Here is a 14,223-nt window from a genome sequence, read left to right as displayed (position 1 = left end):
AAAAAAAAAAGAATTACATACAAGTTCTAAACTCCTGTTTTCCGCAATCGTTTACACTTTTTTTAAATTTCAACAGAATATTAGTTATGTAGGTAGTCAACACGGCTAACAAACTACAGTACAAGTTACTAATAACAGTACAAGATGCTTGGAATACATTCTTGCAAGTGTGTGTGAATACCAAAGAAATCCTGCAAAGCTGAGAGGTTCCTGCAGATGTTGCCCTCTCCTCTCCAACACCCATAGAATTTCCCTCATGGGTTTCCTAACCGCCAAAACACAGAAAGGCTGATCCTTGGCAGGTGCAACATCATTAGCCACGGAGCATCATCAGTTGTATGAGTGAAGGGTGGGACTCACTCTGTGCTCAAATAGACACCTTCAGACTGGGGAGAAACACCATGCACATCTCTGTGCATGACAAAGCGATGGACCTCAGCATTGAGCAATATACTTTTCTGAGGGTTTCAAAACAGATCTGTTTCTGCTGGAAGAAATCAGATCAGGACAGCTTAAGAACAATCGAAAGTACTCTGCATTCTCAGTCGTTCTGTGCAAAGCTGTGCAAATCTTCCTCAAAAAGCATCAAATCTGAAGAGTAAGAGCCCACCCCACCACCTTTCCTCCCCCACAAAAGGCTTGCAAAGCTATCAAGCACTTAAGAAAACGGAGTGTGAGATAAAAGGAGCAAAGGTCCTCCACACAAGCCATATCAAAACAAATCTCTACATACACACATTGTAACAATACAGTCACTTCAGATTTCAAAAGAAAGGTTCACACTTTACAAAGGAGGGAAAGAGAAAAATAACACAAGAAACTGTCCTTATGATTATGTACTGGTTCCTAAACCTGTAGCCTTAGCCTGTAGCCACCAAAAATGAATACCAAGTAGCATAGCATAAACCCCAATGAGGCCTCAGTGGGGTAGCAACAGGTGACCTGGAGGTAGTGTACTTAGCTGAAAAGCAATCTGAACAAAATGACAAGCATTTTTATCCTATTCTTGTACATTTGCATGATTGAAAACACATTGTGACAAATGTGCTATGGTGACGTGCCTCTCTAGCCCTACGAGCCCACCTCCTTGCCACCCCAGCATCAGTCACAGAAGGCTTTTTTTCTCAAAAACAAGAGAGATATCTGGAGTATTTGTCAGACAGAAAGCCTTATTTTCTCACTCAGTCATTCTGGCTTGCATCTGTGCTTACTGTGTGACAAACAGGACAACCAGCTTCATCTGAAACTGCCAGATTTTTCTCACAAGCATTGATATAAAATCTCCTTGTCACTATTGCCCTGAAGACTGATACTTCAGTGGCACGCTTCAGTCAGCAGTATCCCAGAACCCATCCCATCTACTTACTGACTGGTATTAGATTATTCTGGTGGGAAGCTATGGAAGTTGGCAAGCCCTTGTCAAGACTGGCTTCTCAATTCATCAGGACATTACAAAAAGACTGAACACTGATGACTCCAGCTTGGAGCAAAGACACCAAAGTCAATTTCTTTTATGCAGCAGAAAGGACAAAGATCTATACAGGGGACACAGAGATGGCATATCAAGAAGACATGATGGTGGCTTAGAGTTAGAAAACTTCCTCAGCTGTACTGCCTTTTCACTAACTGATTTTCTATTCATATCAAGTGAAATATTCCTAGTTTTCTCCAGCCACGTTATCTTGACACCACAGTCAACGAGTTACAAAAGTCACTATGATGTAGTCACTCAACGTACATGTGTGTCATACATGTCATTTATGGGTAGGGGTATGTACAGCCAGGAGGCAGAGCAGGTTCCAGCCCCCACCTTGTTCTTTCCATAATATTTAAAAGAAGGCTTTGAGTACACTAACAGATAAAAAGCTCAAAAACTAAACAGCAGGAATGAACATTAATAGAACAGCTCCTGCTTTGCAGCCAACTAACTCAGGTGCTCTAAAACGTGTCTCAGCTTAAATCATTTTATCTCGCAGACCGTGCAGAAGAAAGAGGTGCTGTGTCTGCAGGGAATCACTGTGCTCTCTCAATATTGCCTAGAAGTTGCCTGGTCTTCCTGCTCTTCCCTCGCCCACTCTCTTTATAACAACAGCTCTTTTGCTTCAATGGCTAGCTGGTTAGACAAGACTATTTAATTACGAACAAACTCCAAGGTCAAGGTATTAGAAGACTGAAAATAGATACCTTGCTACTTCTCAAACAAACAATGCATTGTACACTTAGTGCTTCTCTGAATTGTTCCTCCACAGAGCATAACATCACGAGGGCAAGATTTCCATCAATCCTGAGCTGACACCACCAGCTCTAAGAATTAAAATGTAAATCAGGCCTCCTTCCACAGCCTTTCACTCTCCTGCTAGAATCGCTCCCTGCTGCCCAGAGAAGCCAGTTCTTTCTGAACATTTGTGTGAGACATTTCTGTGCAAGGACCCCCCAGGGTATTCAATCGTTCTCACACTGGTGACACACCAGCCATCAGGAATATTTTTTGACTACTTTGTGTATTTATCTCTTAAATTACATGTAAACTAAAATAGATTGTATCCCATAGCCAAACTTAACTATTAGACTAGTAAGGACAATAGGAATGTTGTACTTACTTCCTCAGAAATTCTTCAGAAATCACATTGGGATTTTCTCATGTTGCAGGATGCTTTTTCATCTTCATTCTGCATTAAGTTTTAGACCACGGCTGTTGTGTGTGTCACTGACCCTTTGCTGAAAGGGATTCGCACAGGAAACAAACCTTGATGATTTCATCACCACAGTACTGAGAATGGATAAGAGTCGCGTCCCACTTGGTAAATCTGTGGCATACCCCAGTTGTGCTGTGGTCATGGGTAAGAGGATCCCTGAAGACTGAAAGAGCCTCTCAGGAACACTTGTCGGACAACCCAATCTTCAGGTCACTTTGGACCTCCAATGACCTTCCTAAAACACCTTCAGTTTTTGCAGAGGGCTTTGAGGAACACAGATAAAAATGGGTCACACAGTGTCCTGATACAGATCATGACTCCACTCACTGTGACAAGAAGCAGGATGGGAAGAGCCCAGCTGGACACCAGAGCTCAAAGCTAGACATTCTATAAATGCCTTTTTCCTGAGGAGATTTGATAGCAAAAATCAATAAAGTATCACACAAAAAAAAGCCCTCCAGTTATTTCTTGAAGCCATTTTTAAGGATAAACCAGAACCAGATAAAGGAGCAAGTCTTTCAAGTCAGAACACAGTCCTTGGATGCTTTGCCCCCAAATTGAATTAATCTTAAAAGAAGGGAAGTAACCTAAAAGCCCTTAACAGTCTATTTTTAAATGAGAGGATGTTATTCATTTAATTCTTGATAACACAATAATTTGAAAATAACTGAGGAAACCATGTAATCCCAGATGGTCTGTGCTCTGTGTGCTCTTGTGAAGCTGCTATGACTCCACTGCATTAAAAAAAGACATACATTATTCTGTAGCAATTGTCCGTGACACTGAGGCTTACAACATAAATACTGCAATACCTCACCCAATTTCTGTATGACACACCATGTTTTATTGCAGTAATGTCTCATAACAGATGAAGGTGCTGCAGGATCCTGTTTGGCCAATTGCGATAGGACCCTGGAGTGCACTCCCATAAAGAGGGAATATCTCCCACAGGAAGGGAGTTAAGACGAGGTTGGGATGTCAGGAGAGCAGACTAAAGGCTTCACACGCAATGCTGGGCAAATCCTTTCTGTGGCCTTTTTCCTCCCAGCCTCTCCAAGAAAGGGAGGTTCATTCCTTCTTTGTAGATAGCACTGGATGCAAGGTAATGGAGCACAGCTCTGCTACACACAGCAGAATGCCTCTAAATCAAGAAGCCAGTGTTTTTCACCGACGTGACAGATTGAAAAATGCTTCTGGTACTTCCATGAGTGGGTTACTAAGCAACACTTTGGCTTCCAGGGAGTAGCCGTGCTGGATGTGATCTCATGTGCCGACAGCCTGACCGCATCCACAGCTGAAGCAGTGAGGAAGGTGGGCACGTGTGCTGGCAATGAGGCCGTGTGGCTCCCACAGCTGCCAAATAATCTCCCTCCAGACCTGCAGCGGCCACAAAGGTGCTACGGACCGCTCATGGAGTGGCTAAAAACAAGGACCATGCCACGATGTACAGCGAGGAGGGAAGTCATGCTTAGGACGTTATGTCCCAGTTGGTAAATCTATGGCATATCCTAGTCATGCCAACTCCCCTTCAGCCTCAGGGCAAATGGAGCTGAAGAGGACAGATTCCAGGAACAGATGCTAACAACAGGGGCTGGAGAAGACTTCCACATGAAGAGAGAGAGAGAGAGAACAAAAAAACTGGAACAGATTAGAAATGGGGCAGGGAGGTGAGCTCAGAGCTAAGTGAAGTGAGGTCTGATGCAGTAGAAAAACACCTACTGCAGGAAGAAGTTGTTTACAGAAAATCAAAACATAGTACACTGGAAACTGAACAACCAAGTCCAAAATCATCAAGTCAGGGAGGAATTCAGACTGGTTGCTGACTGCTCTGTAATGTCAGCTGAGACGTCTCACTTCACTTTGGCGTCTATGACATGGCATCACCAGAACCAGACCAGACTCATCTGGGGCTGAAACACACGTTTTCTTGCATGCATTGGGTGTACTCAACTAGTAAGAGCTGCACATTTTTAAGCAAAGACTAAGGACTCTTACTACTTACGCTGAGCCTTCTGAAGACACCTCTAGGCTTGAAGTCAGTCAAAGAATGTTGACTGAGAGCAGCTGAGAAGTACGTCTATCTTCTAGTGAATTTGTACTTTTCCTTGTGTCAATAAATCATGGACCATATACGACAGTGATTATACTGTAAGAGCTAATTTTTCCTTATTTTGTTAGAATGCTGACACACCTTTGGCATTTTCTCCCTCTTCATTCTTCTATTTCAAGGTGAAGAACACCTATTATAGGACTTTGGATCAATTCCTGGTAGGTGAGCCATATTTACAGTAAATAACATAAGTATGGTGCACAAATATGGTTCCAATATATACAACTTAAAATCTCCTTACAATTAAAATTAAATAATATAACATCATACAGCAAGGCTCTATCAATGTATTCATGTGGTTGCCACTATTTTGAGATCATTTCTTGAGCATTTCAAAAGTGCATTAAAAAGCTGATACTATCATTTTATCTGAGAGACACATTATGATGTCACAGATTTATCCTCCTCCTTTCCCCTCTTATGATTAATGGGGACAATGTTGTCCCACTGTCAAATAGAAGTTCAACAGCAAAGATCCTAATTCACTCACTTCTCACTGATGTTTCTCTTTGCAATGACTTCTAGTGGAATAAAAACAATAAAACAGTGCCTGAAATGTCAGATAAGGAACAGGTAATACTTTAACTTGTACAGAAACTTCCGATTCTTAGGTGATCTGACTATCAGCGCAGATGACAATTTACTTGAATGCTTTTGAGTCTCCCCTACATCTGCAATTCAATGAGACAGATTATTCCTGGACCTGTCCCCATAAACTGCTGACCCAGGCTACGGTGCTGGAAGAAAGTCAAAGTAAACTGGAGGGAGGGCTGTTGATCTCTGCTGCAGCACAAAAAGGCAATGATATCAAGGTAAAGATGGAACATTTCTTCCTGCATTTTTAAAGAACATTTTATTACTACAAAAGAGTCTAACAGAATGATTGTGTGACCTTAATGCAGAATTGAGATTCAGTCAGCATGTGAGTTTGATTCCCTGCAATGATTAAGGGTTTGCTGAACACTTCTAAAGGGAGAGGTGAAAGTTGGTGGTTCAGCCTGAACCTCTCTCTATTTCTGAGTCGTTCTAGATCCTTCAGATCAGCTTTGGTACACACTTCCTCTAAAATCCAGGGATAAATTTAGGAGAAGAAAAACACAAAGATGAACAATGAAGGATATTCCATAATGAAGGCCAAAGGAGAGAACATGGAAATTCCTCATGCACTTACAGCCTCCCGAGAAAGATGCAAGGGCACTTCCCTTCTGTTATATTCCCAAGAAGTCTAGGAAATAAGGATATTTTGGACACAACATCCACATCTTTTCCCTTGATTTTGAGCTGCTACTTCCCAATTAAGGTTGCTGGCAAAATCTGCACTGCCAGTACATAGCAGACATCAAAATGCAGCCATTATCTGGCACCTGGGCAGTGACCCAACACATGTGCTCCAGCACGGTTCTTGAGATGGTGGTGGTGATAGTCTGCCTTTCTGGCATGCACCCCTTTAAAATCCTGAGGAATTTAAGGAAATCCTTCTCCTGATTTTAAAGATTTTAAGCATATAGTTCTCTGATGAGAATTAGCACTTTCAAAGATTGATAGAGCAACAGCAGGAAGAGTCCTTTTCAAGAGGACAAAACCCCAGACTAAGATATCTCATGCACAGGTGAGACAGATGCTAGCAAAGACCCTTCTAGGCTGCCAAAGGAGGAGCTCTCTCCCAGCCAACCAGGCCATTCCTTCAATATGTGGAGAGGACATGACTTTCACAGTCACTGACTTGTTGTACTTTATAACTCAGAATATGAAGACTCAAAGCTCCTCTTCCCCTGCCTTGGCTCCTGAGAAATGGGGAGAGAGGAAATATTTCCTGATGCACTGTGGAAGTGAAATTTATGGTCTGAAAAGAAAATATCAGTACCTGAAAAATCAGCATGAAGGGCTTCATTGTTAACTTTATGCATGCACAGAAGGTAAGATGATCTGGAAACTGTAGTTTCCTCATTTCAAAATAACAGTAACAATGTTTATTCTAAACGCACAGGTGAATGCTGTAATAGTACTTTGCATTTTCACTCACTGTGACAGAAATGTATTGCAAACATTAACAAGCTATTGGCTTGAGTCCCCATCAGCAAAACACCTGATGTTCTTGCTAACGTTTTTGAAAGAAAGGAGTAAACCTCACCAAGTCCCTCCTCTCCCTGTCCATGCAGTGTGGCTGCTGTTTGCCATTCCTGCAGACACTCTGCTGAGTGCTTTGATGTGGGTGAAGGTAGGACTCCCCAAGCAGTGCAGATGGAAGGCAGAACTTTCAGCCCCACTGCTGCACTCAGAAGAGTGCTGCAAACCCTTTTCTATATGGAAACAAGCCCTACACTTCCCAACTCCACTTAGAGATACCAGGTCCACACTAATGACAGCCTTGCCTGCTGGTCACATTCATTCTGAAAGTTCCAAATTTTCTGATATTCCCTCTCCTCCCCCCTTTTTTTGGGGGGGAGGTATGAAATTATATGCCAGATTACATATGGATATGTGAACAATGCTGGTTCCCTCAAAAGCAATTTTTTTTTTTTTTAATAAATTTATACTACGCAGAAAAAGCATACCCAGCTCTACCTGGGATTTTCTTGTGCACAATGCATATGACCCCTCCAGCAGTGACAAGCTTAATTAATATTCCTATCTGCCCCTACGCTCTCCCTTCTCCCAGTGATCCCTGACAGACAACATGTGTAGGTGTGCGGAACACGCAACAGCCCCACAATGCAGAATGGTACAGGAGGATCTTCCTTTGAGGCAGAATTTACTGAGCCTCTTTTAAAGAAAGGTGAGGAATACAATTTCAAAGTTATTTAAAGTAATGTCAGCTTCAGAACACACTTAACAGTGCCTTTCCTATCTCAAGGACTGGACTAAGGTGTGCTTTTACTCAGATGCTGCAGATTCAATCCAAAGAGGGTGACCATTTCTCTACCTGCTTGGCTTCAGAGCCACTATTGCAGTCTCAAAGCAGCTCCACTCCCCAGCCACCATGGGCACACACGGGGCAGTCTTGCACAAATGGCTATGGAGGAAAGCCAGAACCAAGTGGCAGTTTCACACAATGCAGTCTGAATTGTTCATTCCCTGGAAAAGCCTGTCATAGCTGGCACCAACGCAGACGCCATTGTGGTCATGACAGATGTATTGAACTATTTACTGCATCTATAAAGTTGATTTTCTGTGAGTGACTTTTTTTTTGTCACCCAAAATGGGTTAAAATGAGAAGGATTTCATGAATATGCTAAACATATTTTAAGTCTGCTATCCAGAGACAGCTTTATTTAAATACATCCCCTTGACCAGTAAACATCTGTTTTTACAATAAGGACAGGAAGAACAATTACATCATCTAATCTAGCTTCCTCTACAGCACAAACCTTCTTCAGTCTGACATTCCTGTGTTTAACTAAAATTGTGTTTAATTAAAATACGTCTCGTGGGAACAGACCCAGTCTTGATTTGAAGACTTTGAGGGATGCAGAATCTAACACCGTCTGTCCTAATTTGAGCTAATATACAGCTTGCCTTGCCTACACAGAGAGCTTCAAAACATGTCAGAGTTTGATCACCTGAAGGGCTGGCAACAAATTCTCACCCGGAGTGCAGGTACATGGACAATTTACCAAGTCCATCACTGGTTAAAAACCAAACAAGCAAAAAAGAAAAATTCCACTTGTCTCCAGTGGATAAGGAGCACAGTACCTTGAATTTTGTCTCAATTCAGATTGTCTGTTTAAATGGAAACCCAACATGCTTTTGTCTAGCAGCTTTCCCTGCCCACTTAGCTCTGTTAGCTCTCAGGTGATATGTCTCCTTGCTGCCCTGCCCACCACATCACAAACATTTACCTAATGAGTTTTATAACATTTACCTGGTTCATTTTATAAAGCTGAAAGGAACCACCTGCCCATGAATAACCCACCACACTCTGCCACTGTCAACAACAGGCTCTGTGGGCAGCATTGCACATCCTGCCTCAAGAAGGAAGAGAAGCTCATGGAGTCCTCTGACTGCTTGCTGCCCACACCACATCAGTCACATGCTAGTTCAAGATATATCTAGTTTTGCCAAAGAAGTTTACCCCAGTGGCCATATAGGAACAGTACTCTGATGGCAGGGAAGTGGTTCTCCGAGGTTCTGAACTTCTTGACTGTGCTATCACAACCCCACATCTTGGTAAAACCGGTACAGCGTCAAACACTTGGGAGCTTGATTAGTATTTCAGAAGTGCAGCAAGATGTACAGCTCTGAACACATGCTAACAACGTCCCTGGGAGGAATGTACCAGCCTCTTTCCTAGGAGGGAGCTCAAGAAGTAGGGAGTGTGCAGCTGGAGGATGCCCTCAGCATGGGACAGCTGGCATTTCATTTGCTGCTGAGAGTTACCTGATGCTTCCTGGCTATGTTACAGCATGGAGCTGAAGAGATTACTATGGATAAATTCGCTCTTTCACTGAGCTCTGACAATATTTTACTGCAGAAGATCTAGCAATCCTTCCTTCCATCATACCTTGTTAGTTGTGAAACTTCAGCAATGTCACTGAGAAATATTTACAAACATGAAAGATAGTATTCACTATGGTGTGGGAGAAAAAAATAGTCCATGGTATGGATCAAAATGGTAAAACAGGAGAGCAGGTGTGCATGAAAAGCACAGCTTGTCGGTCAGTGTCTCCATTTCAGGGACAGAACACTGACTTTCTGTACCAGTCACTCCCACCAACATCATACAAAGGACTACCAGGTGCTTAGATACAAAGCCACTGCTGTCTGCCTAAATGTAGGCTAAAGCAATAAGTATCTTTCTACTTCCGTCCCAAGGCCAACACAAATACTAGCAAATGTGAAGGCAACAACTCACTATAATAGAGCTCACTAAGCCCAGCATCTCAGGCAGCTGAGCACCAACTTGAACACCAGAAGCTACCTCTGCTGCTCTCATCATCAGCTCCATCACAGAATTTCCATCCAGCACTCACACTCCCAATTCCTGTCTCTCTTGCCACTACACTTTTATATGACAGTCAAACAGCGTCTCTGCCAAGCACATACTTGCCCTCCTAGTCAGAGCAGCAGCACGAACTGTGCAGTGGTCCCAAAGTGTCAGATCAGCAGATTAGATAGGTGCCAAAGTTCTTGCAGAGGAGCTGTGGCCCTTAGCTGCTCCCAGGCTCGGGGCAGATCCCGCCGTACATGGCTCACTCCATGCTGCCTTGCATCCAGGATCACGCACTACCACCAGGACATGTCCTCAGGGCCAGCCATCAGACTGGGTGTCAGCAGCTCAGCAGTGAGAATGGGACCACAGCAGTTGGCAGTTCCTCGGACAGGGAGAAAGAAGCTTCATTTGACATTTGTTTTACAGCTTTGTCCAGACAGGCACCAGACACCTCATGCAGACAGGTCCTACATTTGATGCTCAAATATCTTTATACTCTTGGCTCACCCAACACTGTCACAAGGAAAGTTCATGTATTGAATGAATGTCACGGGTAGCCATTGTGGCCACTCCTGGAGGAATTTGGTCCAATACAACTAGGATAAACACTTCCTAAACCCCTTTTCTAAGAGATTAAAGTACTCCCACTGCAGTCGTGAGAGCACGTGGGAGAATCCAACAGCTGGCACAACTACTGTAAGCTGAACAAAACACTAAAGGTGAACAAACTATCTAAATAATGAGAAAAAGTGCGTTAGGTCAGTATAGTTCATTCTAACTAAGTGTAATTAGCAGGAGAAAAAAAGAAAAAATTAGTTCACTGCTAATCTTTCACAGTGTCCTTTCAGGGACATTTCATTTTGCAGAGAAGTTTCAACCACAATAAATATCCCAAATACAACCTTCAGTGCTCTTTCCTACTTGTACAGGCAACTCAAATTACGTGTTGCTTGGGACTCTCATAAATGTGTATTTTAATCCCACTTTAATCTATGCATAGAAAGAAATGTAAATCACACCCACAAAAATGGTCATTCTGGGCTACCTGGCTGTTTGGGGAGTTGCATGTTTTTAACCTTAAAAGATGCATCGGATAAAAATGTTTTAATGTACTCACTTGTACTCCTGGTGATGTCTTAAGTTAATCACAGGGACTCAACTGTGAAAATACTTTTTCAATTGATGCTCTCACTTAGCGCTTCTCCATTTCACATGCAGAGGTTTGTTTGCACAAAGTACAGCTATTCCTATTTAAATTTTAAAATAACTATGAAAATCTTTCTTTTGATATTAGGTTCAAGTAAATGATTCCTTTCACTGAAGCTTGATAAGGCTTCTGCCAAAAATGCAGTTATAGAGAATTTGGGGGCAAAATGATTTGAAAATTCAACAAATCTTAATAACTATTTTGATTTAAAAAAAAAAGAATAACTCTGGAAATGTGGGAAGTTCCGATTAGGCAATTCCCAAAATAAAATTTCAGCTTTCAATTGCAGAATATTTTAGTTTAGAAATCAAGAAAAAAAAAAAAAATCATCAAAAGTGCTTCATGTGACCCTATGCCAATGTTGTTCCTATTTTCGGCTTACTTTAGATTGCTCAGAAAACTGGAACCTCTATTTTCCACGATCAACTTAAAATGACAGTTTTCTTTCGTTCAGTTTTCTGAGCCGGACAGCAAGTCAGTTACATGCAGAACCACTCACAATTTTTTTTCAGTAAAAATAAAATGATGCATCTAAACTGCATGATAGCACCGGAGTGGGATGGTGTGCCTGAATATCCAAAAATACCAAACACAGCATTTAAGCGTCTGTGTATGTTCAAACTGGCAGTGCTCTTCCTTCAGAAACACTGAAACCAGATGTCTGAAGATCTGCCAAATCAAAGCATTTGATCCAAGAGAGAAAGTGTCACTCCCCCAGTTCTGATCAGTGCTTCTCTCGGTGACAACACATCATTCACAACATGGGAAGTATTGAACTAACGCAACGCAAAGCCACCCTAAGAATACAGAGCAGTTGCAGTAAAGGGACTTCCAGGCAAGCTTTTGTGCAGTAACAACTGATGCTGCTTCCCAACAAAGCACTCACCAACAAATCCTTGGGAGATTCCTTACTATTTCTCCTTCAGAAGGAAACTAAACAGAAAGCACAAGGCCACACAAAATTGACTTCTTCATATCAACATAACAACCCTCCCCCTCCTATAATCCATGTGAGCCCATAATGGTAAGCAGCAACCATGCATAGCAGTGAAGAGATTTCATCCGGAGCATCGAGAAAGTACGTGATCCTTCTAGTAGAGCCCAGGAGGTTCTGCATCAGTGACAGTGAATACCACAGATACCTCTTCCTGTACTTGAGTGTCCATTCATTTTGATGTGGGCTGTGTCTTTGTGTTCTGGATGGGAATTGTGTGCTGGTATGACAACAACAGGAGCAAAGTGTTTCTTGATTGCTGGAGCTCCTCAGGCCTGGAAGCCAAAAGCTGATGCTCTCTCTCTGAGCAGCTCCCGGCACAAATGACAACTCCAACTCCCTGCAAATGAAGAAATCCTTCATATGACACCAAATCCAGATACTCAGACTTTATGCCGAGATGGCCTTGAATAGGATATCAGCTATTTCTGACACTGGAATTGCCTATATGTGTCTGGAGCCGGCCTTGTTGTCCTTGATGGCATGCACGTAGGCTCTCTACACAAGTTACAGCACAGCTGGGATGTGCATTTCTGATTATAGGTATTTCGTATTTTGACACATTCAATACACTACCTCCGAGTCAAACAGCAGCCTTTACCTAATTATTGCCACCATTTCAAAATTCTCCCCTCCTTAGCCTCCTATTTGTCAAAGTTACAAATATTTAGCTGCTGCAGGTAGGATTGATTGTAATTATTCTTGTCTCATCCCTCATGTAAACTACAGCCATTGCACTCAAATGTCTCCTCCATTTCTACTGCTCTCTGCAGATTTAAGTTAGAGAATCAGTAATGTTAAGGGACTAATCCTTCTGCTCCAAAACCAAGTGGCAAACTATAATGAGTAGTTGTAAATTCAGACTGAGTCCTCATCAGAGGACAAAACTGCACGCTGAATGTGATATAGACCTTAAAACCCTCACCCTTCCAGGACAGAGACAGGTCAGAGAATGAAGGCTTTTTCTCCTAATCCAGTCTCCTGACAACACTCAGCTATTCCAGAGAGGACTTCCTCATCTGGCGCTTTCTCTCTGGGATCTTGACTTCTTTGGAAGTCTAAAGTCACTGTTCACAGGAGCTTAACCCAGCTGCCTGAACTGAGGTGTCCAGTGCCATCCGGGGCACCCAAAGGTACCCACGACCTGCAGAAGAGCCGTGTTTGGGAAGAGGAAGGAGAGATCGGACAAGATTGCAGAGGACATCTCAGATCACACCAGCCCTCAAAGTCTACTAATTTGCTTTCTTCCCAGCACTGCTTGCTTTTCCTTTGCTACTGCTTCCTTAACCCCGCATGATCCTGACCAACTTTCTGAACCTCTTTTCCACAAGGACTTCATTGTGATTTTCAAAGCAGACTTCTGACATATGTTACCTTCGGGGGGCTCAAAGACTGGTGGATTCAAGCAATACATGTGATAGCCACGGTCACAGTCATCACAGAAGAGCAGCTGGTCCTGAGGCAGGGTTGTTGGAGAAACAGAGAGGAAAAGGGAGAGAAGGAGAAGAGAAGAGAAGAGAGAGAGAAAATGATGTAAATTAGTCTCTTGCCAAGCTGAAGACATAAGCATGGTAACCAGCAGTGCTCAGCTAGGAACAACGAGCTGCAACAGAGAGACTAAGAGACCATGGGGTAGGTAAAAGCCACCACGTTTGTGTGCCCAAGATCAAACATCATATTCCTGAGAGGCCACAAAGAGCCTCACCACAAAGGCAAATCCACTTTTAATTGGAAAATCTTCCTGAGGGCCAGAGGGCTTCCTCTCCATGGCAGCCTCACGGTGTAGGACCAAAGGCTGTTAGGTCAGTGATATGCTGCACTGAGAGAAGAGGACTGGCATCCCCACTCTGTGGGGTTAGTATGGCCAAGCTCCGGATGTTATCCTTTCAGGCGAAACCTTTCTCATCAAAAGCTTGGACTTAGCCAGTTATCCAAAACTCAACCAAATGCTTTGTGAAGTAGATGGGAATAATACAATCCTATCTCATGGCCTGCAGCTCTTTCACTCACATGGGGAGAAAAATGCTTCTCAGAAGTATCCTCTGATTCCTAACACAGAGTCCCTATTCTCAGATTTCCTCATTTACCACTAAAGCAAAATGAACTCTCAGGCTTCACATTCATTTCGCTATATGGAATGTAGTCTGAACTACTGCTTCTAAAGTTCTTCAGCCACAGTCAATTCTCCAAGTTTCTCACAGACTATCAAGGATTCTTAGCATCAGGATAAAAGAAAGAAAGGAAGGGAGGAAGGGAGGAAGGGAGGAAGGGAGGAAGGGAGGAAGG

The 14,223-nt window shown here is 42.8% G+C and overlaps 1 protein-coding gene across 2 annotated transcripts in view; it reads right to left on the bottom strand.

Annotated features, from left to right (window-relative positions):
* Nucleotides 1-1,129: 1,129 nt before the first annotated feature.
* The window catches only part of DPF3 (double PHD fingers 3), a 99,576-nt gene continuing 86,482 nt past the window's right edge, over nt 1,130-14,223 (bottom strand). For both annotated transcript variants that reach the window (XM_019615598.2, XM_010711492.3), the window contains 2 exons: nt 13,312-13,393; nt 1,130-12,277 (listed from right to left, as the gene is read on the bottom strand). In XM_019615598.2, coding sequence (XP_019471143.1) covers nt 12,207-12,277; nt 13,312-13,393 — 153 coding nt within the window. In that variant the 3' untranslated portion in view covers nt 1,130-12,206. The remainder of the gene's footprint in view (nt 12,278-13,311; nt 13,394-14,223) is intronic.

The sequence above is a fragment of the Meleagris gallopavo genome, chromosome 5 (assembly GCF_000146605.3).
Source record: "Meleagris gallopavo isolate NT-WF06-2002-E0010 breed Aviagen turkey brand Nicholas breeding stock chromosome 5, Turkey_5.1, whole genome shotgun sequence".
NCBI classification, from domain to species: Eukaryota; Metazoa; Chordata; class Aves; order Galliformes; family Phasianidae; genus Meleagris; species Meleagris gallopavo.
The sequence above is the reverse complement of the archived record's forward strand: the minus strand, read 5'-3'. Positions and strand labels throughout refer to the sequence as shown.